Source organism: Ammodytes marinus, assembly GCF_949987685.1.
Source record: "Ammodytes marinus genome assembly, chromosome: 14".
Taxonomy (NCBI): Eukaryota; Metazoa; Chordata; class Actinopteri; order Uranoscopiformes; family Ammodytidae; genus Ammodytes; species Ammodytes marinus.
The window spans coordinates 8,121,337-8,148,556 of record NC_137218.1 but is presented as its reverse complement, the minus strand read 5'-3'; the positions used below and the strand labels follow the sequence as shown (position 1 = coordinate 8,148,556).

General features: G+C 41.0%; 1 protein-coding gene across 1 annotated transcript in view; it reads left to right on the top strand.

Annotated features, from left to right (window-relative positions):
- Positions 1 to 27,220, top strand: part of wwc1 (WW and C2 domain containing 1) — a 46,354-nt gene that overhangs the window by 5,295 nt on the left and 13,839 nt on the right. The window contains exons 2-11 of the mRNA XM_080041378.1: positions 8,539 to 8,648; positions 9,730 to 9,933; positions 10,588 to 10,664; positions 12,151 to 12,230; positions 16,507 to 16,636; positions 19,934 to 20,080; positions 20,630 to 20,700; positions 21,396 to 21,641; positions 24,343 to 24,432; positions 25,857 to 26,509. Of these exons, the coding sequence (XP_079897504.1) occupies positions 8,539 to 8,648; positions 9,730 to 9,933; positions 10,588 to 10,664; positions 12,151 to 12,230; positions 16,507 to 16,636; positions 19,934 to 20,080; positions 20,630 to 20,700; positions 21,396 to 21,641; positions 24,343 to 24,432; positions 25,857 to 26,509 (1,808 nt within the window). The remainder of the gene's footprint in view (positions 1 to 8,538; positions 8,649 to 9,729; positions 9,934 to 10,587; positions 10,665 to 12,150; positions 12,231 to 16,506; positions 16,637 to 19,933; positions 20,081 to 20,629; positions 20,701 to 21,395; positions 21,642 to 24,342; positions 24,433 to 25,856; positions 26,510 to 27,220) is intronic.

Genomic DNA, 27,220 nt, shown 5'->3' with positions numbered 1-27,220 from the left:
TGCATTCCGACATTCTATTCATTCAATATTTGACCCTCCAAAATTCCCAGCTTATCGGTTTATTTTATATTTACCAATAACGCAATAGGCCGAGATATGTGAGGACATAGACTATACTTTATGTTTTCCACTGTGTTTTTACCTTAAGCTTTTAGTTCTTGATGGTTAATTATCGTATTTTATTACTTTACTGCTGGGTATAGACATCTCTGTTTGCTTTGGATTACATTGTCATCAAGAACCATGCTGATTACTCTACTCGCCCTCGGAAACATTTACATTTTTGTTTTTTTCATAGTTTTGGTACCCTGAGAAATATTGCAATCTCATATCACAAGAGTTGAAAGCAACCAGTGGTTGCATGGAGGCTCAGTGCCATGATTCTATAACTATATTTCTGATGAGAGAGAGCGTCTCTGAGAAGGAGAGAGAAACATAAAAGAGTTTCAAGGACCAGTCGGCTTTAAATTAACTGCTGCAGTTAAGGTCGTGGAAAAGCCTTACCATTCTAGTCTGAGGTTTAGGAATGAAGAAAGACAGCAGCAAGCCTTATTTCCACTCTGACAGCTTTGTTTGTGAGTTTCTTTGAAACTCGTACTGCCCCCAGGGCCTTGAGAGGAAAACTCACAGATACCCAATGTTCTATATCAACATCTAATGCACCTGCTGCAGCCGTGGGAAATTTTCTCTTACAAGCATTTAGAAAAAAACTAAAAGCAAATCATACATTTTCTTCTACTGTGTCATGATTCGTGACCTGCTTTTCTTTTCTTTTTTTTCTTTTTACCCACGTCCCACAAAATTCCTTAACAAACCCTACTGCAACGCAACCCAGTTTTTAATAGACAAGATAGTCTGTGACTGTGAGTTTTTCAGACAGCCATGGGCTCTTAAAACCTACTTGGCATAAAAGGTTTACTGACCTTTGTGAGGCCTAAAAAGAGAAAACATACAAGTAAAAAGCGGGACAAACAACGGAAAATAAAAAAAATCTCATCAATCAATCAACAAATTAATAAATAATCAATCACCGAGGCGTCTTACGTAGCACTTTACACATTCTTCAGAGTGCAATATCATCCGTCCACCCTTTGCAGTGACGCATTGAATGCATATCGTCTCTCGTCAGGTGAAAGGAATGTTATCTACAAGATAACACACTGGTACGAGGACGGTAATTTACAGACAGGCTGATATCTACTGGAATTTTATCTTACTTTTTACTTCTACATTTTTTTAAGTAATCATAAAAATAACATTATTTTATTTTAATGTTTTGTCAGTTAAGCAGCAGACAAGTCTTCACACTGAGAGTGAAAATAGAGTAGGGAAGTGTGTGTGTCTGCGTGTGTGTTTGAGATTGTTGTAACTTTGGACCTTGAGCGGCAATGAAATGTAGTTGGATGCCTCATAACTCGACCTGAGGAATTTATACGCCGCTCTGAATGAACATTTCTCTGACTCACCGTTCAGATATGCAGCCCGCCTCCCTGTGTGTTTGCACTCTGTCGCACGCTTTGTCAGTTTGTATTAAAGCACGGGGCCCGGCCTAGCTGTTTACCTTGGTATGTGAAACCTTAGGGGGTGTGTGTGTGTGTGTGTGTGTTTGTGTCTACTTGGCTTTGCCTGATATCGGCCCCTGTAAACCCAAATCCACAAAATCCTTCTAACTATGTCATTTGGCGAGTTGGTTTCATGATGGTAAGGATCTGAAAATAGTTAGGCATGTCAATCAGATAATGTCATTTAAGTTTCTTTGATACGCTTTCTATTAAAACAATGACTGTTGCCATGTAAACTGTTTAATATGGCCACACCCACATTGTCCTGTGAAACGTTTTTTTGATTAAGCTTTATATTTATGAACATTTATTTTCAATCAGATTTTTTTGAGACAGCCAAAATTGATATCGTATATTGATTTTGACTATTTTAAGGCAGACTTAGAACCAGTATCGATATACAGCATGTTCATTTGTGACCGTTTTTTTATGGAAAAAAAAACATCAAAAGAATTCAGTGTTTTTTCCTCCAAGAGATTTGGTCTTGGATAAGCTTCTTAAAAAACATGCAGACTATCATGTGACACACTCCACTGAAACCCACACTTATTAATTGGTACAGTTAGAAGTTATATAAGGCAGAGGTTACCCACTGTGGAAATAAGTGGGAGGATAAAGATTCACGTCGGTTTAAAATCAGTAATTGCCTCCTAAATGGGGCTAATTTGCGGTAGCAAAAAAATCTGATGTACAGAGATTTTTTTTTACTTTGCTGCAGGTGTTTTTTAAATATTTTTTCTTGGCTGTATTCCAATGCGATCCTCAGCAGAAGACAATGATAACTGGCAAGGTTTGACAGTTTCTGTGTATGGAATGCCAAGATCTGCCAGATACTACAGGTGTGTGTGCTCGTTCTCTTGGGCATTGTGCATGTGGATGTTTTGAACAGTACTACATGACTAACCTGTTGTGAAAACCCTTATTACACTGTTAAAATGAAAGAGTTAGGAAAACTCAACATTTCAAGGCAACTTTCTTCATTAGATTTTTGAGTTTTGAGGCAAAATAAAACTCTTGTTTGAAGGAAAAATGGTTATTATATCTTAAATATATATTTTATATATAAAAACTAGAGGTGGGCATAGATACATTTTTAATTCTAGATTAATCTCATTGAATTTTGGAATTAATCTAGATTAATCTAGATTAAAATGGCTCATTTGAATTCATTCATAATATGTGTGTGCTCCCTAAATAATGACTCAAAGTAGGCCCAAGTCTTTGAGAACGTGTTTCTCAAGCCAGGTGGCGCATCAGACCAGGGGCTCATCTCCTGTTTCCAACATGCATCACAAACTGCTTGAGGAAGCTGTTCTACTATGATAATTGGTGATGAAAATAAATAATGTTCAACAAGATGTTACTTAGTAACGCGTTACCGGCATCGGACCTCTTTTTTCAGTAACGAGTAATCTAACGCGTTACTATCTCCAAACCAGTAATCAGATTAAAGTTACTCATCAAAGTCACTGTGCGTTACTTTTTCTGTCATTTTCCTTAGTGAAACATTTTACATAACTGCACAAATGACTGCGATTGCGATTTTATGTAAATAAATGTGCGCTCATGTGTCTCTAAACGCTCCAACTGCTCCAACCGCTCCTCTCGTCTTTTTGGTAGCGCCCCTCGTCTCTGACATGCAGCGTGTGTGTGTGCCTGTGTCTGTGTGTGTGTGTGTGTGTGCAGCAGCATTACGGCCGAGTCTAAGCTGAACTGTGGCGCAAAACAAAGTTTTCCCCCCGATGAAATATAGCGTCTGCTATGGGGATATTTAGGATTCGGGTACGGTGACGTTGACGTTGAAGAGATAGAAGTGTTTAAAACTTGGAAACTTATAGTCACGTGGCGACCGGTGGCCACACACACCCACCCTGCGTTCCAATACCCGATTGTGTCGTGGGCAAGTGATGGAGAGAGAGAGCGGCGGGTGTGTGAGAGAAGCTTCGCTCCTGCAATAAAGGCTCCTCAAGTGTCAACAACGGCCCCCGGCTATTATTACCCGACCAGAGAACACACGGAAGGGGGTTCACCCCGACGGCGAACAGCCATCGGCCCTGGAGGGAACCATCTCCCCTGAGCCGAACAGGAGGTGGAATAAGAGATTAACGGCGATATTTTTTTTATCGCCGATAAGAGTCTGGCGTTAACGCAGCACGTTAACGCCGATAACGGCCCACCACTAATAAAAACTTTTTTTTGTGTGTGTGCTTCATACTGATAATTTCAAAGAATAACATTTGTGCCACTGTCAACGTATCCTCTGCCATGCAGATAACAAATAAATCAAGTCGGTCAAATTTTTTATTCAAACATCAAACGGTGTTAAAACTGTCTTGAAAAACTGTCTGAACAACGAATAGTAAGTTGGCACAACTTTTTCTTTATGGAATTCTTAGTATGTAGAACTCAAAACCTTTAAGTTACATATGAATGATAAGTTATCTCAACAACATATAATAAGTTAGCTCAAATGTTGGCAGTTTCCCTTATATCTTAAGAGTCCTAGTTGGCCTCAAAACCGAAAACTGAAGTGACAGTGAAGACATTTTTGTTTTCTTAACTTTTTAATTTTTACAGTGTAGCCACATTGCAGTCCTCAGGCTGGTCGCGGCATGCTGTCAGTCCACTTGAATGACTGACAACTATGCAATTGATTCATCTGACAACAAACGATCTGAGCAATCTGATATCAATGTGGTTTCACAGATACCAGCGTGTAAGAAGTCAGTTATGGCTGTGGGAGCAATCAATCTAACCCATGATCCCAGATATTCAGAATTTTGATGAAGTTGAGATTGTTGGATCGTTCTGTGAAGTTTTAATTGGAAGTACAGTGGGTAATAAAGAACTTTGGCGTCATCCAGTCGTGAAATGTCTAGATGGCAATGCTCCTTGTCTACCCATCCCATTCTGAGAATTTACAGAAGCTATGGTGGCCTTCAAGGACAAGAAGCAAATTACTAAAAATGCAATCATCCACTACTCCCTCAAGTCCTTCCACAATATCAAGTGATGAGGTGAAGATGTATTTAGTTATTTATTCGTTAGTTCTTCGTCTTCCAAAAGGTGCATTTCCAGCGGCTTTCCTTCAGATAAGGAAAAATGCTTACTGTCAGCTGCTTACTTCCCTGTGCAAGTTGTCTCAACAGCCTTTGTAGATGCACCAGGGCATTTAACCAGATGCCAAGTTATTTCATTTTTCTTTTGATCTAACTTGCCACAGAGGGTTTACCCACTACCTCAGTTGTAAGATTATCCTGCCAGGCAATGTGCCACCAGTTGTTCTCCTATCAAGGTCAACGTAGCTGGGGGGAGAGAGGAGTCACGCAATTTGGCAAATGATGACAAAGCAATAAAAAAAGAGGATTAAGCACTTCAAGCTGTGTCAAAATGTTTACCCTCAAAGTTTAATTCAGTCAGTGATTCAGGAGAACGCTTGACTTTTTCAAATCAGTGGTTATCTCCTCACAATCCGCTACCTGTGATTGACAAAGGATTTGCAAATAAATGAGGCCCACCATAGCTAGCAACATGCCTGATTTCTGCCACATCCCCCCATTACCAACCTAACTTTGTACTACCTCCACCTGTGATAAGCGCACCCCTAGAAACCGGCAGCTGGATTCAGGGCCAATCAGAGCAGACTTTTTGGAAGGCGTTGCTCAAAAAGACAAAGCGTTTCAAACCGAGGCTGAAATTTAGAAATTAGATCCAGAAAACGAGCACAAGATGTGACCTTTTATCAAATACGAATTGTCAAAACAAAGTTACAATAAGCCAAGCCAATGAGTAACCAAGTACCAGAACAAACAGTGTAGTTCAAGCTTCATGTTGTGGTTACCTTGATTGTAATTTTTGTCCACATACTGTATTACCTGTACTCAGTCAACACAGGCAGTCACTACTAGAACAGTGGAGCATGTGAGAAGCGCTACAAGAGCCTATTGAATGACTTGACAGTGAAATGGAGGCTGTGCAGCCGCTGCCAGCTGGTCCTTTGCTCCGAGCGAAAACTGTGACGGTGAGAGCGACGCGTTTAGGTCAGCGGCTGGCCTCCGCTCAGCGATTAGAGGAGAGGATTTAGTGGGTGAGAGGAGAGAGGAATCACATAAAGGGGATGATGCGGTGGATACCTAGCCAGCCAAACGGCCAAACAGCCGGGCCTTCTTCTGGGATCAGTGGTTGGCAGAAGCCTCCCCTGTCTTCCCTGAGCTAAATTTAGAGCGGAGCTGAGGGGGTCTTCTCTGTGTCCCCTTTCATTATTCATCACCAGCTGAAAAAGGACCCAGTTCAGTTTCTCCCTTCAGCAGTGAACCGGTGAAGCTCTATGGTTGTGCTTATCTGCAGGACACAGAAGCCATAGACCACAATAGTCTTGCTTTGTACTCTGCTGGTCGTTGTGTCTCATATGATAAAATCAATGAAATGTGGTTTACCTTACATTTGGTGGTGAGTTATGTCAGAGACTGCTGATGAGGTTTCGAACAAAGTTAAGCAAGGATGTGTCCTATTGCCTATGACATCTATAAAATGACTTGCTTCTTGATTGTTACTGACAAAACATAAAGTGACATTGGAAGTTTGGGTTCTCTTCTCTCCTATTTATATTAGATTTTTTTGATGGCGTAAAAAAGGGATATAAGTTCCATATATTCTGGTGGAAGACAATTTTCCAAATAAGGTGTTTGCAAGCACAGCACCAAAGAAATTACAGTTTTGGATTATTTATTGCGATTTAATGTGTGTCTCAATGATGCGACGAAGATCGGAATATAACAGCACATGTCTTAATACAATTATTGCCTACTCGGAATATCACCTTTTTCTACCGTTTACGAGGCAATGTTTTATTCAAATATGATCTTAACCGAGTTAATAACCGAATATTGCTGTAATCACTGTTGGCAGGTTGTATCACATATTTTCCTTCATTACATGCCTGCTTTTATTTGCTATCGCAGTAGAACCTAAACATAAAACATTAACAATCATTTGACCGATCATTGTAAACCCGCAGACTCGGAGCGGTGCTAAACAGTGCTTAGATTGAGCATGGCGGCTGTGGTGTGGGTGCCGAGGGTTGCCCCAGAAACCTCCGGGGCGATGCGTCAGCTCTGCTTGTGGAATGCCACGGGCCGGCTTCCTCCTATTGTGGCTGGCTAGAGTCCGACCCCTCTCTTTTCTCCTTCTCCCCCCCTCAGAGGTGAATAGAGGACTCAGTGAAACACCACACTATAGCCACCCCCAACCCACCCCCCACCACACACTCACACTCATCCTACCGCCTCCTCCTCCTCAAACTGCTTTCAGACAAACACTTACTTAGTCTGCACATTGCGATGCCCTTATAGAGTATTGCACGTTTTCAATTTCCTTCTAGTTTCCTATATTGAAGCTCTCGTATATTTCGATACGACTTGGCTTTGCTTTACTTTTTATTTAGAATTGATTAATAATTGTATATATATTTATTTGAATCCTTTGTACTTATTGCACCGTGGGTCGGAGAGAAACAATTTGATTCGTCTGTATGTCCGGCATAAAATTGCAGGAATGAACAATAATAGTTGACTTGACTTGGCTTGAACACAGTGAGCCCAGATCAAACCATGTTGTAGTTTGGTCATTATTCACATTATTCAAACCTACTTGTGTAACCATGTTTGGGTGTGTTATAAAAGGCTGATACAAGGTTTCTATAATAACTAGCTATAGCTTCTAATGGTTAATATTGCAAAATAGATTATGTAATGGGCTGGCTTTAAAATATGGCCATTGCGACTTCCTAAAGCTCGAACTGACATAGTCAAATTGATGTATCCGTTTAGCTGAAACCTACGAATTTGAACAATCTTTGCTTAAATAAATGTCGTAAACAATTAATCTTTTATCCAAATTAGGGGCAATACATTTTCTGCTGATTTAAAGGTGGAGTCAGTGATTCTAGATTTAAAAAAAACCCCACAGTGTTCATACACAGCCGATGATCTGTAAACGGGCATGTTGCTAGCTACGGTGGGTCGGTCCGAGCCCCTGCGGCATGTGTATTATCACTGGATTTCTCACAGATTTTGACCAAAAGTGATTTTGACAACAACATTCTCCAGAATAGCTAACTCCCACACCTTTAGCTAATCGATTAATAAACTAATTGTTTTTACCTCTATTCATAAAATAACAAAGATATATCCCCTTATCATGTGTAATCTCAATGTAAACCCTCCCATTAATCATTGCATTGAACCAGAAGTCATATTTGTATAAGGTTTGGAATACTTCTCTGCTTTTCATTTATAAATCATTTAAATGTGATTGATTGTTATGATTGTGTGGTTAAGCAGTAATTTGTAAAGAATCACACTGAGCTGGAACCAATGATTATAGTCATTACCTTGTTAACGTGTCAATCATTTTTCTAGTAAAAATGTGTAAAAATCGTGACGCATGCCAATTCTCCCAGAGCTGGAAATGTCTTGAAACTGCTCATTTAGTCACTTGGTATACATTTTTTTTCTTCTCAATAATTACTTAAAGCATGAATTCATAATTTACATAATAACTGTTTTTATTTGTGAACATCAACGTTCAGAGATAAAGGCTGATGTGAATTGTACAAATCTGGTTTAACACTTTATAAATGTTCCTGTGAAATGTTTTAAATGACCTGTTATCATCAGCTGTTATACCTGACAGTTGAATATCTGGACAGTGTAGTTTAGTGTAAGGTTACACATCCAACTCAAATCTCATGGTAGTGCTCAGAAGGTTCAAATGAGGTTCACACGCACACGCACACGCACACACACACACACACACACACACACACACACACACACACACACACACACACACACACACACACACACACACACACACACACACACACACAAGAGGGACTGTCTCAGAGTGATGAGGCCTGTGATGTTTTTTGATCATAGGATTCTGAGTGTGTCTTTCTGCTTGTGTTTGTCTCCAGGCACACAAAGCCTCTGTCGTTTGCTGACTGCATCGGGGATGAGCTGCCGGTCGGCTGGGAGGAGGTGTACGACCCCGCCGTCGGACCCTACTATGTCGACCACAACACCAGTGAGTTAACTCTCTGTTATTCCTACTGCAACAATAGACAACAATACTGCAAACCTGGCCACCACAATTTAGTTGTATTTTTCCTAAAATCCTGCCAGATTTAAATCCTCCTCCTCTTGGCCCTTCTTTTGTAGGTTGTTTTTATCTTTTTTTTTTTTAGCTGAGGCCTATCAATTCTTAATCTGTGAAAACATATTTGAACCATATGCCTACTGTTGTTGCTATATTGTCATCTGGAAAATACAATTAATTAACAAAGTGTTAAAATTTTTCCATTTAACTTTTATTTATCCTCGAGGGACCAATTGAGGGGTGACCCTCATTTATAATGACGTCGAGTTCAAAACAAATTCAAAGGAAAAACAACAATACATACAAAATATTCAATGCAAATACATCAAATATACAACAACAGGTGAAGAGAAAAAAACAATTGAAAAATGTACACAGTGGTGAAGAGTGGCAGCAATTAAAATGAAATGGGTGAAAGTACAATGTAGCCTAATTAAAACAGTTACAGGTAGAGTTTGGCAGATTTAAGATTGTTTGTTTAAATTGGTTAAAGGATATGAAGGTATTTAGTTACATTTTTTGCTGTAAGTTGTTCCAGGAGTCGGGGGCACTGAAGCTAAAAGCTGTCTTTCCCAGCTCAGACCGGGCTTGTGTGACATAAAGCATAAGCATGTCAGTGGAGCGGGTCTGATAAAGCCCATCTGAAATTTGCAGCATTTCTGTTAAATAATTAGGAAGCTTCCCGGTCAAGGCTTTGTAAATAAAAATGTGCCAATGTGCGTCACGTCTCTCTTTAAGGGAGGACCACCCAACCTTTTCATATAAAACACAATGGTGTGTGTCATAAGCATCTCCTGTGATGAATCTTAAAGCATAGTGAAAAACAGAGTCTAGGAGTTTAAGACATGAATGAGATGCAGCCGGTAAACCACATCACCGTAATCAAGGACAGACATGAAAACTGCCTCAATAATCCTTTTCCTACTAAATAAAGGGAAGGTGGTTTTGTAAATAAAAATCCTCCTTCTCCTCCATCACTAAATGTCTTTTTCCTGATGCTCCCCCCCAGAGAGCACCCAGCTGGAGGACCCGCGGGCCCAGTGGCAGCGGGAGCAGGAGTCCATGCTGCGGGACTATCTGGCTGTGGCCAGCGACGCCCTCAGCGCTCAGAAGGAGATCTACCAGGTGAAGGAGCAGAGACTCCGCCTGGCACAGCAGGAGTACCGCCTGCTCCACGACTCCTGGAGGGACAAGTCCACCTCACAGACCAGCTGTAAGCAACCAGGGAGGACATGGTGTAGCTTGGGTTATTTAACTTTTAGGAACATTTTTGAAGTGGGAATTAGGAGGCTGAAATAACCAATATTAAAAACAAGTGAGACACAACTTCTTGGATCTTTTATTCCTGTAAAGGTTGAGTCAGTGATTATTTGAGAATGCTTTTTGTCGAAATACATTTGTCAAAATCAGTGAATATCTCCTCAAGATCCGCTACCTGTCCAAAGTGTGTGTTTGCTGAAAAAGAAATCCAGTGTTAAAACACAGCGTAGGCTCTGTAAACGGGTATGTTGCTTGCTGTGGTGGGCCCTTTTGTTTACAAATCATTTGTTTACATACCAGTTTACAGAGACTAAACTATGTATTTAACACAAGGCTTTCAGCGGATCGTGAGGAGATACTGTATACACTGATTTTAACTAAAAATGATTTTGACAGTGTTCTCCAGGATCGCTGACTCCACCTTGAAGTTTTGACAGACAAATAAAGCATATTCTTTGTGAGATTGGTCCAATTTACCAGCTGCTATACTTACACATTTGAAAACTGCAACACACACAAACAGAATGGCAAAAAAACAAAAGAGAAAAGGACAGAAGTGACCACTCTGTAATACCTTTTTTCCCTTCGTATCTTACCTTTCCTGCAGTGAATTCCAGATCGTCCTCATCCAGCAAGTACGACCCAGACATCCTAAAAGCGGAAATAACCACAGCCAAAAGTCGGGTAAGAGCCTTGACCTACATCATGCTTAAATGGCTTCTCAGTAACTAACTGTTATTTTCACAACTAATACATCTGTATATATTTTTTGTATGTTAATCAATTTATTGTTTATAAAATGTCCGACAATAAGTGATGAATCAATCACATTCCTCAGAGCACATCTTCAAGTTTTCCCTAAGTTACCATTGACAATTAATCAATTTACTAACTTTTTCAACTTTGTATTTCAGCACTATCTCTTATCTTATAAAACATATCACCCTTACTGTCAGTAGCTGTCAATGCCATAGCCAATGTCTACAGCTGAAATAATTAGCTGATTAATGGATTAGTCTAATTCATTTTCAAAGAAAAAATCCATTTATTATCTTATCTTATTGTCAGCTTCTCAAATGTTAATATTCTTTTCTTTTCTTTGTCCTTTGTTATAGTAAACTGTCATAAATCTGCCATTGCCATCTTGAAAGTGTAATTTACTTATGTTAGGGGTTACAGATGTATGTTCTTCTTGAAAAGAAAAGAATATAAACAACAAATTAGTAGTAAACGAGGGAATATTTTATGAACAGGAATGAAGAAAATCATAACATTTCAAACAGGAACCATCCCATACATACACACTCCTCCTGGCTGTGGATCAAATATGTAGCTGAGTCACCTGCACCCAACCCCCCCTCCCCCCTCATGTTGTGTCGTTTAATTGTTCAGCAGCCACATGACCGCATTCCTCAACTCATTCTTACCACATGTGACTTCCACACTGTTTTAATTGTAGTATTGTTGTCTCAACAAGGTTCTCACTACTTCAATTAGTGCTAGAGTTTTCAACTTAAAAGGAAAACGCTGGTGATATTATTCATTTTTCTCCTTTCAATACCAAAATGTGTTTGTGTGTGTGTGTGTGTGTGTGTGTGCGTGTGTGTCTGTCAAAGCCTGATATATCGTATTGCCCTGTGACATAGAGCTCCATTGTTGTCTAAAAACTATTAAAAACACATCAATGAGCCACATTGTTACAATGGGTGACATGTTCCTTCACTACCCTGAACACACACATTGTAGTTTATTTTGGCTCAGTCCCACATACACCTACCTGCTGCCCCAAATAGTCACCAAATCATCGAATGTGTATTAATCCACTGCTGAAAATAGTCCCCACAAAAAGAACACTGTTTACTCCTGTTTTAGGTAATGTTTGTGCCCAACTCTTCTGGGAAATTAATGTGTCCCTTTTTCAAAAACAATGAAGTTATTCATTATTCTTTGTCATCCATATTCAAAAATTCACCTGTTCATTTACAACCAATGGGCTTGAGGTTGAGCGCCACCAACAGGGTAGAGAAATCACAAAGTATTGACAGACAGACTAACACATAGTTTGTTGTTTCATGGACTTTGTCGGCAGTCACACAACTATAGAATATCACCAACTTTATTTGTTAAAATAATTCAAACGCTAACAGTTCCTCTCCTGTCTGTGTCTCAGGTGAACAAGCTGAAGCGGGACCTGGCCTCTATGAAGCAGGAGCTGCTGTACAAAGAACAAGGCTATGAGACCCTCAAAGAGTAAGTGGTGCATCCTGACACAGATACTGATGCACTGTTTGACCTCTCTTTGTGGTTCATGTGTACTCTCAGGTTGTTTTTTTACATCTGGAGGCTTTTCCAGTCTATAGCGTCTCTACCTTGAATGCTTGCTGAAGGGCACTGTGACAGCTATATTTGTTGACAGGTCGATATGATCCTCACGCTTTATGCCACCACCAGCCCTACTCATTTATTTTGACGAGCAAACGCACGACAGTCAGAATCTGACTTGAATAGCAAGTGTGTGTCTGTGACCTTCCTTCCTTCTTTGCAGTTTCATCTGCTGCCTGCATAACAACTTTAGGCTCACGTCACAAAAACTGTGGAGTGTGGTGGTGTGGACAAGGTTTTTAGGCTGTTCAGTGCTAGTGTGTCAAGACAATGTTCTCAAGGATATATCTACACTCAAAATAAATATTTCAGTTTGGGCCATCTGTACAAACAAAGCCAGTGTTTTTAGACAGCTCGAAAAACATGCTCAGAGTGTATAATTCTGAAATCATGGCCACTGGAAAAAATTGTTTAATAAAACAATGACGCAAGTCGAGTCGAGAGCTTTGTGGCGGTAGAGTGAAAGTCCATCTCGATAACATCAAATATTCATGACTAAATAAGTCATTATAAATAAATAATTAATAATAGCCCTTCTGTATTATTTATTGAGTGTTCAACACTCAAAAACATACAATGTAAAAGAAAACACTGCTAAATCATGACTATATGGGTGTGGTTTGATGAGATTTGATTGACAGTAACCAACACACAAATTGTCATATAGATATTGATTCAAATATTTGCTTGATGCTCTTTGGTGCACTGAAGTACACATCGCTCACAGGTAGAAGCTGATTGTGACCTTTATGTTGACCTGAATGTTAAGTTTCTCCTCTAACCCTGTCTGTGATCTCTCAATATAAATATCAGTTTAGCCACAGCTGATGTCTCTTAACTTGTGTCTTATGTAGTCACACATTTTTCACATCTGTAAGCAGTGATCAAATCCATATTTTATGCTCATTGAGTTGCCTGACGACAGAAACTATGTCCATCTGTACACTCCAAAATAGTGCTTTGCCTGTGCTCGTTAGCACCCGTCTCTTAAGCTGCAACTGAATGCTTAGTTTATACGTAGTAGCTCCAACTCTAAGTACTTCAGTGATATTGTTATTCCATTTTACACAAGGTGCTGCATACTACGTTTGACTTGTCAACTGAGCACTTTAGCAGTCTTTTAATGTCTATACATGAAAGCATTTTTATTACTCTACTTGTGCGAAAGTGCTCTTATCTATCTCACTTTTATCTGTCATATGTCTTCTTATCACTCCGGCATCCCAGGAATATGATAGAGATGAAAGAGTCAAACCTTATTGTAATAATGTTGCGCTAGTTGGAATTTGCCCTGTTACACATTACATAAACAGTTAATAGGAATATATTGCTCAAACGGATGCAAGCCTGGTTAGAAAACTCAGTGCGGCGGGGCTTTCTTATCACCTCAGTTACTGCCTCGGCATTATCACACATTCCATCCAGCCATTAAACACTTCACGCCTCTATAAACGCACCGGGGGGGACAAAAGCAGAAGTGTGTGGACTTGAAAGTGAACGCTGTTTATGTCGGTCAAACTTTTAGCCCCTCGGAATATGAAGTGAGTTGGTCCGAATAAGTGCAAGGTGTACCAGAGAAACCGTCAGTTGGGGAATACTGATTTGATCCTGTTCTTTCATTTGCTCCACATCTCTGAGACTGAGGCATGCGGCCGTACACTCGGCGCCTGATAAGATTTCACAAAATGTTGTGTTTATGATGTTTTCTGCAAAGAACTGTACGGCCAAAACTTTGTGGACAACCCTGTTCATATACTTGAGTATTTGGACTTCAAACCCTTTCTTCTCAGTCATACTTCATCCGACAAACTTAATTCAACTTTCACACATTCTTTCTATCATTCAACTTTTCCAATCACATTCATAGTGTTCCTATTATTCAGCCTTATTTGAAGTATGATACATCAGGGGAGTCACAAAATAAATAGTGATTTGACTCAGCCCTTTCATTTGCTCCACATCTCTTGAGACCGAGGCTCTCTGTAATTCACCAGTGTGGAAGGCCGACATGCCGGTGCGCTGTCAGGCCCCGATGTGTTGAATTGAACAGGAATGTCCGGTCTGTTTGTCTTGCCTCCCGCAGCCCCAGCCAGAGTGTCAGGAGGATTAAAGAGTAGCTGAGGCAGAGAGTGGTCCGACGGCATTCCTCTCTGACTTTGCTCTCCTGTTACAGTCATCAGACGCCATTCAACAACCAATCACTGTTTGCAGAAATACAAATAGGCTTATAGGCTGGCATGTGCACTACTCAGCACCTGATAAGATTGCACAAAGTGCTGTGTGTTTATGAATTCCTTCTGAAAAATACTGTATGGACAACACTGTGTGGCCATGGACTTTTACTTTGTCTGTTTGTATTGGTTTTGGGTTTATATCCCTAAGTTTCAATGATGGGAATTATTACTGATAGAGCATACGATACTATTTGAGACCAGTGGAAACCTAGTCATCGTCTGATAAATCGTAGGAGTCACAACATGATTAACAGATATTCCTCTAATGTTTGACCGACAAAGAAGAAAAAAACACTTAGATGCAGAAAATACCATCGAACTGCATTGTGGGAAGTGTAGGATCCTTTGTTAGTTTTTTTTTTCAGTTTGACCAATGCTATTGACTACATCTGAGAATATACAAACCCCTCAATTTGATGGAAGTGTGGTACTAGATTAGTACAGAACGCCTAAAATGAGTTTTTAACGTCTCTAATATTGACACCTTGATTGGCCTCAAAAAAGGTGTTTTGCATAAACTCACTCTGACATAAACTAAAATCTCTTTAGAAAATCAGATGTTTACCATAAACAGGTGCTGGAGCTCTGTGATTTAAGGTAAATGACAGCTCCACTCACCATGAGACCACAACTGTATCCGTCCAACAAAGACCAACAAAGACACTGTTTTACTAATGTACAATGTCAAACATACTGTGGTATATCAGTGTGATTTACATGTATTCATTAGTGAAACGATTCAGATTAGTCTTTATCTGTTCTAGGTCTCTTTTCTTCTCTGTGTTATCGTAAAGCGGCCATTGTGATTTTAATGATATAAAGGTTGGTAACACTGTTCCCCACTCAGTCCATGTTTGAGAAGTACTTAGAGAGAGGATTACTTGTTCTCTCTGCCTGTTACACTCAAGTGCCTCTCTCCCTCTCCCTCACTTCCTCATTCTCTCCGTACCTTGTTTTCTCTCTCTCTCTCTCTCCCTCCCTCCCCCTCTTCCCTCTCTGAAGAATGTGGAAGGACCTGTTATTCCGATGCATGCATGACTTGCTGATGACAGGCGTTTACATAGCCGCTGCTGCCTCTGATGGCTGGTTCATGTAGCATATCCACTGTCTGTTCTCTCCCACTCTGCCCACTGCCTAACTATGGACCTCACTGTGTGTGACATGGGAATACATGTTGAACAAACATTTGATCTGTACTATTGACCATTGTTACTATGTCCACACACTTAGCCGGCTATTTGTGGAAAAAACACATTTACCAGGGAAATGATATGCCTTTACATGAGCATTTTCAAAAACTTTTAGTTTACACTACAATGCCTCAGCAACAGTAAAATAGATTAACCTCTTCTTTCTCTAACTTAGAAATTTAACATTGACTCTTATGTTGCACAGTTTGTGTGTGTGAGAGACAAATGACCTTATCTTAGATATTATTTTGTTTAGAATAAGTAAATTAAAGGCAAGTGGCAACTTTTCGTGATGTTTGGCATGGAATGCCAGATCTCAGAAAGTTTCAGCTCTCATCCCCTGCTGTCACAGTTAATGTGTATGGAAAGTGAATGAGTAATGCTCCTCCACCACTTTGCTGTTCTTTACTTTCCACGATTCCAGTGAAGCCATTTGAATGACCACCAATAAAAAGCTGTGGACACACCGGGCCGTCACTTTACTCTACGTGTAACTTGAATGAAAATCAGTCAGTGTTGCTGTTCTGCATGGATGCTCAGATGTCCCAATTCCCTTTTAAACATACAAAAAAACAGCAAAAAGTTATTACATTTTTAAAACTTTTCTCTCCCAGCTCTGACCAGATCACCTGCCATGTTGATTGGCTGCTGCTTACATTGTTCTAACCCTCTCTTGTCTCTTTCCTTGGCCCCGCCCTCTTTCTCCTCTCGAACCAATAGGATTGACCAGAAGGTTTCCAACGCTCCGTATGGCTACAAGCCGCAGGATGCGCAGGCCATCCTCAGCGAGGTGCGCACCATACGAGATGCCATCAGCTCTGGGGAGAAGGAGAAGCAGGAGCTCATGCAGGTAAAAAGACAAACACCAAAAGCCAAGTAACTCTTAAAAGGTTATGTCATAGAACACAGACAGAAGATGAGCAAATTGAAAATCCCATTATTTTTCCAAATGCAAATGTTCTCCACGTTCTAATAATTTAGATATTGAACACAAAAAGGTCAGTAAAACATGGTTCCAGTTGCATGTTACGAATAAGGTGCCAAAACAATACAAATCCAGTAGTCAATTGATGAATATTTATCTATATCCTAAAAGCTAAAATTCAGCCGACAACAACAACTAAAATTCAAACCCAAGTGGAGTTAACGTAAGTACAAATCTGATGTGTGTAAGAGCTTAGCATTGTTTTTTTGTTTTTTAAAGATATTTTTTGGCATTTTTATGCTTTATTGATCGTGTAGAGAGTAGAGACTGAGAACGACCGCGGGCTGGAATCTAACCCGGGTCCGCTGCTGGCCGAGGCCCATGGGGGGGGACGCCCTACCAACTGAGCTAAGGGCGCCCCCCTTAACATTGTTTAAAAGCTTCTGAAGACAGGATGTTGACTTGATCAGCTCCAGTATCAACTCTTTGACCAACAAAAGAAAAAGGAAAGAGAATCCACATAATCCAAATACTGACATCTGATACCGATAGCCACGTGGATTGTGTCAGGAATCACAGCAAACTTTTTTTTTTCAATTTCCACACAATTTAATATAGTTGTTGTTGGGACAATCTGAATTTCACTGACATTTTTTTATTTTCAATTTAAAACTTAAGATGCTGTAAAGTCATTGGAAGCCAAAGAATGGCACTGATTTTAGGCGGTCAATGCTTTTTCCAGGAGTACTTCAGCAACACTTCTGCCACTCAGTTTTGAGACATCCGTTTTGTTGAGGTAAACAAGATGGACACACTGGGGGTTCACTATCTAACTCATCAGGGCATCAGATTATTCTAAGGAGAGTCTGTTGCAATAAAAAACACTTAACATTATATTGCTTTGAGAAAAAGGGCCAGATGGACTAAAATACTGAGTCAGACGAGCTACAGTGAGGCAGGTGGTGTTTAAGTGTTGCGAAGACAGCCTGTCGCGTTCACTCAGCAGAAGATGAAGGTGTGTGTGTGTGTGTGGATCAGAACTGAAATGTGTTTTTCTCAAACTGATCAAAGTTAGTACAATTTTACAAACACGCCCCCATAGTTATATTAAGAATATCAGGTCTTATCAGGCAAGTCTAGCTGCAGATTGGTTTTTGCTCATTTTGGTTTTGGAGGTAGAGGGAGGAAGAGAGTGTTTTCAATTATACATAATATGTTTGGTGGACTCCCCTCTTTCTCCCATCTCTCCCCTTCCTTCCCCCTTACCATCTGCAGCTGACAGCGCTGTTTGTGAGACTGTCTGATCACATGTGTGTCTGTCTGTCTGTCTGTGTGCGGTGCATCTGTGTATGCTTGTAGGGCTGTGGGTGTGTAACAGTTGTTTATGTGCATATTAAAAGGTTATTGGCCCAACTACATAAATTAAGAGAGGTGTGTAGTGAGCGCTTAGTGATATGGCTAACTGACAGCTGCAGCAAAGGTGGAGTCAGCCAGCATGCTTGTTGTCTAAATCAGTGAATATCTCATGATCGGCTTGTTGCGTTAAGGCCAGGACACACCAGCCTGATAATCGCCGTCGTCAAAAAAAAGACGAATCTGTTTGGTGTGTGCCGTGACGTCGGCCGACGTAGAGGTCGTCGGGCTTGTTTTGAGCCTGTCGGCCGCCGATTGAACGTGTTCAATCGGCGGCCGACCGTCTTTCATTTGGAGCAATTTGATTGGTGGAGGGCTAGCGAATCAGTGAAGCCCGGAAGTGAGGCGGGTAGCACAAACAGCTAACAACAGCTAGCCATCGTTTTAATGTGTTTGTTCGTTTCGTTTTGAGAGTACTCACATGCATCAACCCTTGTTGACTGCTCGACACCATGCTCGACACTCTCTGCTAAAAATTGTGCTCTTATGGTCCATAAATATAAATACGTATTTCTATCTATGTTTATGCTCTAGAGAGATGTCCAATCATTTCCGGCTTTCGTATTTTTTCGGGCCACAATACAGATTAGCGCCGCCTGCTGTTGTGGAGACATACGTCCCGCGAGTGTACGGAAAATAAACAGTCGTCTCGGTGTGTTCTTTGGCCGCGACGGGAAGATTGGAGCTTCCTGAAACGGCCGACTCCATTTTTTGCGTAGTCGGAACATGTCGGACTGGTGTGTCCTGGCCTTTAGGAACAAAGGAAGTGACACATTTAGTTAATGTGAAGTGCAAAAAAAAAACGGCCCAGAATGGCCTTGCAACGAGCGAAAGCTGCATCAGCTGAACCTGTTGTGCCAATGTTTTTCTTTACCAGTGCCCCCAAGAGGAAAGGTAGATCTGATGAAGATGCACTATTGGATTTTTGGGTTGTTAAAATCTTTAAATATTTATTTAACACTTATCTGTGGCTGCCACCCAGGGGAGCCTCTGTGTACAACAGCCAAGTGTAGCTTCATGCTGAAACACTGCAGAATCAAGGTCTAATGGGAGATAAAGAAAAAAAGTGAAAGCATCACCAAAGTACTTAAACTCTAGAGGTGGTATGTTATGTTTCTGCCCTATCTATAAAGCAAAGATAAGGTGCATTCCTCAGCAGCCTTTAAAAAGAACTGCAGTCATGAGAGATATTAATCACAACTGTGTGGAAGAACAACTGTAACTCATTTGGACCATGCAGCACACAGAGGAAGTAGTCTTTTATATGTTACAGTTTTAATACAAATATATTTAATTTAAATGTCTTCGATTTTTCTGCTTTGTCGTTCATCGCACCCAATTTTTCTTCTCTGTGTAGTTTCCCCGCTGCAATGTCCCAGTTTATTTGTGCTGAAAACATTCCTGTGAATAAAGCCAGTGAAAGTTAATTTCCAATCGTCATTAATTCAAATAAGAACCTGTGCGTTATGACATCACATGCTGTTTCGTGATAAAATTGGTGCATCGAATAGATTTCAGACATTTTATGTGGGTTCCATTCATTTTCGAACTGAATCACACAACTTTCAAGCAAACATTTGTGTACAAAAAATTGTTAACCAAAATGGATCCAATTTAAGAGAAAATCTGATGAGATCCAAAGGACAAACTTTGTGTCTGTATTCATGAAATACAATAGAATGTACTGTTTTCATGAGGCATTTTTTTATTCCATATAACTTCATATGCATACAAACCCCATAGATCATTCATGTTTTGATTGGTGTAATCTCCAGCGGCCATGTTTTTTTTCTTCTTCTCTTGGTGCAGAAACTTGCGGTGTTGAAGGACGGTTTCCAGCTGGACTCAGGCTCCCAGCAGGAGTTATGGGGAAGCAGTCCTTCACTCGCCAACTCAGAGCTGTCCATCCCTCGGCTCTTCTCCGACGCTGGCTCACAGACCGACATCCCCGCTGAGGTGAGTCCAAAACAGGATCTCATTTTAAAGGTGCACTATGTAGTTTCAGGGGAGGGGGGGTTTGTTTACATTTGCAGAGCCTGCAGTTAGTTTACAAAACATATTTTCCCTACATGTCATTTTTTGTCTAGAATAATTCTATCATCATAGATCAAAATAAAATTAATTTGAGGCACCAGTGACTAAAGACAAGAATATGTTTATAAACACAACTCTGGGCCCTGCTGCCTTAAACAACAGTGAAACAGTTACTTTTAAGGTAGCTTTTCTAACTTTTAACAGTGTTCTAGGGACCCAATTTTACAAGCAACTTTTTTGTTATACACTGAGAATATACCGTACACTTCTCTGACACACCCAAAGTTACATAGTGCACCTTTAATTTTTTTGACCTTGAAAAGTAACAACAACAGGAAAGACCACACAGATTTGTAGCCATGTTACTTGATGATAGGTTGCTCAAGTGTATTACAATTTTCCTCATAATATCACTGTACTCTTTCTAAGGTAGTTCAGCGTGTCACTGTGTTGTTCTCTGTTTGCATTCAGTTCATGACCAGCAACAACAAACTGGCGGAGAAGGTTCGCGTGAGTCTGAAGTACGAGGAGGCCAAGAGAAGGTAGGCATGACTTTGTCTGGATAGAGGAAATATATCTGAATTTTACTGTTAACTGTATGTGTGATTTTATAATCCAAGTTTGATATCTGGTGTGGTTTATTCAAGTGATTTGTTTTATATTTGGAACTCCAAAAGTTCAATTAGATTTTGTTACTGACACACATGGAAATAGAAAGATTAAAAGGACTAATTTGACAGTGGAAACTTTTGCCGCTCAATAGATCACCCATAAAGCTGTCCCACACCTGAACCTTTAGCATTTGAGCGGATCATGTTCAACATTAACACTTAACCGGGAGGAAGACATGCATCACAGTCTAATTATTGTCTAGTAAAGCTGAATCTTTTAAAACAATTCTTCTTAGCCGCAGAGCCACCTAATGGCCTGAATGTTGTCAAAAGTCAGGTCAATATATTGAGGAGAGATAGGATGGAGTTAAAGTAAGTTGATAAGAATGACTGACCCCGGTATGAAATGAATCCACATTCCGTCACTGACGCCGAGTTTGTCCAAAACTGCAATTTTTTCAGGAAATAAAGAAGACACTTTTATTTTTAAAACAAATAAACTCTGTCATCAATTCACAAGCTCTTCAAATAATTTCATCGGTTTAAAAATGATAAAACCCAGTCAGACAGACGTAAAGTGTGTCCAATAGCACTGATTTTATGAATAAAAAAAAATCTTCTCTCAGGATTGCCACCATCGAGGTCCAGATAGCCAAACTGGACAGCGAGGCTTGGCCCGGCCTGCTGGACCCGGAGAGGGACCGTCTCATCCTCATCAATGAGAAGGAGGAGCTGCTGAAGGAGCTGCAGTACGTCAGCCCACGCCAGCGCCTTCAGCCCAACGACAAAGAGAAGCTGGAGACCGAGAAGAAACGCCTGGAGAGAGACCTGCAGGCAGCCAGAGACAACCAGAGCAAGGCCCTCACCGAGAGGTATGACAAGACTTAATGTCATTATAAGTTATAAATAGGTATGGTGTTTGTGGCATTCTATCTCATTCAGATCAAGCATCTACCGTAATTTTCGGACTATAAGCCGCGCATTTTTCGACCCTGCTGCTTATATAACGGTGCGGCTAATAATATAATAATTACACAGCACAGTATATGTTCTGTAGCTACTAGGGATGGGCGTTAGTAATCCAGTACTCGAGTACTCCTCGTTTCAAATGAACTCGATTGGTGGGTGAGGAAAATCTTTTTTTTTTTTTTTTTAAGTGTCTGTAGCCTTACGTTTGTGAGTGTAGTCCCTCCTTAGTTTTTTAGTCACTTCTAACCACTGTAAAATTAGTGATTTACTAAGTCAAGTTGCACCTCATCATCTCATTATTGAATAACGTAGTCATAAATAATTATCTGCAATGCATTTAGTAATTTGAGATAAACGTGTTGTATACTAATGTGACATGTTATTCAACGTCATTGAATGTAGTCTGCCCTGCAGCCATATTTAAATCTGTGGCCATTTTGTTTAATTAAGGTTCTTAATGTTGTCATAGTGTGATGAGTGGAGCCTGCAGCCCATCATTTCAGTTTACCAGTACTATTCAAACAGCATAACTATATGTTTTTTCTTTTTAAATTGTTATTTTTGCCAGTTGGTGTAAATATGCAAAACACATTAACATTATTTACTGTATTAGCAATAAGCTGGACCATTAAGAGTAGCGGGTGCAACCGGCCAAAGTTGACCTTGATTTCTCCTTGCGTTGACTTTTTTTTTTATAACACAAGAAAAAGACAAAACTGTTAGTTTATACTAACCATACATGTAGAGAAAAACACACACACCAACCAAATCATTGAAATAATAGCTAAACAGGTGAATAGATCACACGGTTTATGTATATGTTTCTGTCTTTTGAATGAAAGCATAGCTGTAATTAGCTGACACTTAAAGCCAATAACACATGGTGCCATCGTCATGGTGAAGGTTAGAGGGGGGGGGGGGTGATGACAGCGCTCTCATGTGTGTGACTGTGGTCTTTATTGTCTCATCTGCTGATGAAACCACTGACCTTCTCCTGCTGTTGGACTCCTTTGGCCTAAAGACCTTTGGAGACGTCAAACCTCCGCCATGATTATAAAGAGTTAGAGATGAACATGACAGACATGACAGTTTCCTTAGTATTTCTACCACTTTCTCCTTTCTTTAAATAGCAGCAGGCAGCACACCATTACCACCACAACCCTGTATCTGTCTCTCTTAACAGGACGCTAGTTGTTTAGCGTTCAGGTCGGATTAATTCTGAGTTCGGTCCGTCTTTGTGTCTCGTCTCCTGTTCCCGTAACCTGAGAGGCTGCAGAACCTGCTCACAAAGGGAACCTCTTGTAGTCCACCTACACACCCGCAAACACATACTGACACACACACACACACACACACACACACACACACACACACACACACACACACACACACACACACACACACACACACACACACACACACACACACACACACACACACACACACACACACACACACACACACACACACACACACACACACACACACACACACACACACACACACACACACACACACTTCACAAGTAACACAAAGCTCTTAAGGCACACACTGACACAATAATTATGCACACATTCATGTATTCAATGTCTGCACGTTTTGAAGATGGCAGATTCTTTAATTAGTTTTGGAAGTTTTAAAGTCCCTACTCACAGCTGTTATCAGGTATTCTGGGGAATTAGTTTTCAAAGAAAGTACAGCAGGCACACCTGAGGAAGACCTAGTTGTTGGTCAAAACGATTAGTGTGTGTGTGTGTGTCCTTGCACAATTAACCTGTTTTTGGAACTTTTAGTTGTTTTGGGAACCCTGAATCACATGTGCATAAATTAAATTCCAAAAGAATCAATTCGTTTAAATGTCCATCCCAAAACTACTTTTCCTTTATTTTGCACTTAACTGAATAGAAATATGTTTATGTGCAAAACTTTTCTTTCTTAAAAAAAAATGTAATCTTTACTTTAAAACTGTTAAACGTAAACACACACACACACACACACACACACACACACACACACACACACACACACACACACACACACACACACACACACACACATACACACACACACACACACACACACACACACACACACACACACACACACACACACACACACACACGTTTCTTTCTCATGGCCATTTGAAACAGCAATTAAGACAGGAAATACAGTCAATTTAAAACACACACACACACACACACACCGTACACACACACGTGCACATATACACAAGCGGCAGCAGCAGCTGTCTGTAACCCGATCAAAGGCTTTCCCTTCTTTGGCCTGTTTCCATTCAAACTGTGGATCACACTAACAGCTTTTAATGGGCCTGTTTCTTCCAAACAAAGCTCATTCAAACAAAGGACAGCGCGCTCACCTGAACACAAAGCAGCCGCTCGTAATAACTGAACCTGAACACATCGCCGCAGCCTTTTTGTTAACTTTACTCAAGTGCTCAAACCTCCATTGTCAGCAGATATGGACGCTTATGTTGTGTGTTTTTCCCCTAAATTTAAAGGTGAAACAGCGCCTGTGGACCAGATTTTTTTTGAATGATTTGATTCATTTGGACATTATTTAAAACAATTTCTGTGGTCATTTCAGGTTGCGACTTCACTGCAAGAGGAACAAGCTGGTCCGAGAGCTGGAGGAGATGGTTCGACTGGCCTCATCACTACATACTCAACTCAAAAGGTTCATTCATCTCATTTCTGCTGTTTTTACAACTTTGGGTATAATTTCAGTGGTAATATGTATAATTATACAATTGTACTCACCAGATTGATTGCTATCACTAAAAAGAAGTTGCTTAGCTCAAGAAAACACAAGCAAAACATCTTGTGGTGCGTCGCTATTATCGAGTCCACGTGTGCCCTTATTTTTCAGTTCAGCAGATTTCTCCAAGGTTGTTGCCCATGGGATGACTCCCTGAAAAAGGATCATGTAGTTAGAAGTTTCAAAGAGAGCAGAGCTTTGAAGTAAAGGGTTGGTTGAGGGATTTGGCACAATTGACTTATTTGACATTTGCCTAAAGATGAAAGCCATTCTGTTCCCCTTATTTGATTTCAGTCATGATATCCCTACGAAACTAAATTTCCTGTCAGACCCAGAGCACATTTCAGAATATCCCTTTAAAAAATAAAATTTTCACGAGATTACACAAGGTTCGCTGTAAGAGCTGTACATATTTCAGAATTGCTTAATAGTTAACACAGCCCATCTGTTTAAGACAGTGAAAGTGATTAACAGTTTCACTCCTCAGGCTAGCCTTTCTTCCTTTCGGTGTCTGTCTCATCTCAAATCTCGTCTCCCCCCTCCATGTACTCCTGCTCTTGTGGACTTCAAAAGACAGGAAGTACTTTGTGTCTGCACTAACGAGGCCCTCCTGGTTTAATTAGAGAAGTGATCACACAGCCCAGAGTGAGCAAAGAGGAGGTAGCTATGGGGGGAGCTCAGGTGATTAGGAAATTGGGAGGAAAGAAAATGAGAGGAGAGGAGAGCGCAGGCAGTCAGACCAAAGGAAATGACTCTATGTTTCACCTGAAATGACTCCCTCAGGTCCGATCTTTAATGTGTATTTTAGATTCTCACTTTGGTTTGAAGCTGGAACATCTCACCTGCTGGGCTAGGAGAACTAGGAGAATTTTTTTTATAAAATATGATATCAAAAAAGTCATTACAGTCTGTGCAAGTTTTATAAGGCAAGTTAAGTTATATTGCAGATTTTATACATGGAAATCATACTGAAATACACGTATCTACAATCCAAAAAATGTTTTTGTCGTTGGTCTGTTCACTTACAATCCGCATACTGTACATCGGCACAAGAGAGGTTTCAACCTTTTGTAGGACCTGTCATTAGTTTGCTCAAATATCCGGTCACGTGTTCTCAAACATGTTTATGAAAAGAAAAAGAAGAGAAGAGGGAGCAGGCAGGGAAGGATAGAGTAGAAAAGAAAGGCAAACTATGAAATGAAAAAGATGCTAGTTTATGAAAGCTATGATATCATTTCGAAAGTATTGTTAATCCAATGAAACACACAAGTAAAACATCAGCTCGTGGTATAGTGGTTTCGATGACGATCAGATCACTAATGTCTTTGCCTCCTCTCCTGCAGCCTGTCTGCCAGCACTCTGTCCTGTTCGTCGGGCAGCAGTCGTGGCTCTCTGACGTCCAGCCGTGGTTCTCTGGCCACCACCTCCAGCCTGGGCTCCACCTCCTCCCTCAGCTTCACAGACCTCTACCTGGAGCAGCCGGAGCTCGCTGACCCAGACTTTCAGAACAAACTAGACAGTTTGCTGCAGGAGGGCGGCCAGGGAGGCTACCGGCCCTCCAGCTCCATCACCACCATACATGAACACGAGGTGGTGACCGGCTGTAGTGGGAGGGACGCGGGTAACACTAAGGACAATGCTAGCGGGTTGGGGGGAGACACTGGAGGAGGTAGTAGTGGGGTTGGAGTGGAGTCTGGTTCCTCCAGGATCCAGGCCCTCAGACTGTCCGAGACACCCCGATCGATGAGCTCTCTGTCCCCCCGTTCGTCTCTCTCCTCCCTGTCTCCTCCGTGCTCCCCACTGGTCACAGACACTAGTTTCCTGTCGGGGGAAACGTTTGCGGGCCAGACGGGGCCGGGTGGGTTGAGCCTGGACCTGGAGCTTCACAGCAGGCTGGCAGAGCTGGAGCTAAGCCTGGATGCTCAGGAGGAGAACCAGGGTACACAGGGGCAGAAGCAACACAACAACACATCACTGGGAGACCAGGAGGTTAAAGGTAAACTAATGGGAAGACTGTGTTCATTTTATTCTGTGTTCTTCTGCTTCATCCAAAAATGTTCACACACTCAATAGCACCGTATCAAAAAAAAAACCCATTATTGATTGTGGGTTCAGTGTGCTGTTGAAAGAGGGACAAACGTACAAAATATGATAAAGTAACTTTGACCACCATCTCACTCTGGCTTACGTGCTGCTTGTCCTGCCGTTTGCTAAACTGTATTGTGGTGCCAGCAAACGTGACTGCTGAGCATAGGATTCCAGCGATCAGACCCGGGTAAGATTGCAACAAAAGAAACCGATCTACTGCCTCTATGTAAATGTGGGCAATCGAATATTTTTCTTCACCCGCGTTTAAAAAAAACCTGCGTCTACAGGGCTGTACAGTGCGACAGTTTTGATCGCATTTGCTACTGAAATTGATCACGTGCGATGATGAATACAACTCCAATCGCACTCGTGCTAGTGTTGCCACCCGTCCCGTTTTTCCCAGAATTGTTCTCTTTTTTTCACCAGCTGTGACCCGTTTTTTGGGGAAAATGCCAAAACCTCATTTGATTTCCTTCCTTCGTTCAGTAGTTAAGGCCGTCTCACACGGGCCGAGGAGTTTGTTGCGCCCGCTATTGCATCGGAGAGGCGGGCGGGCAGGGGCGGTCTTAACGATCTCGGGGCCCGTTTCAAGACCCTGTGTGGGGCCCCACACTTTTTT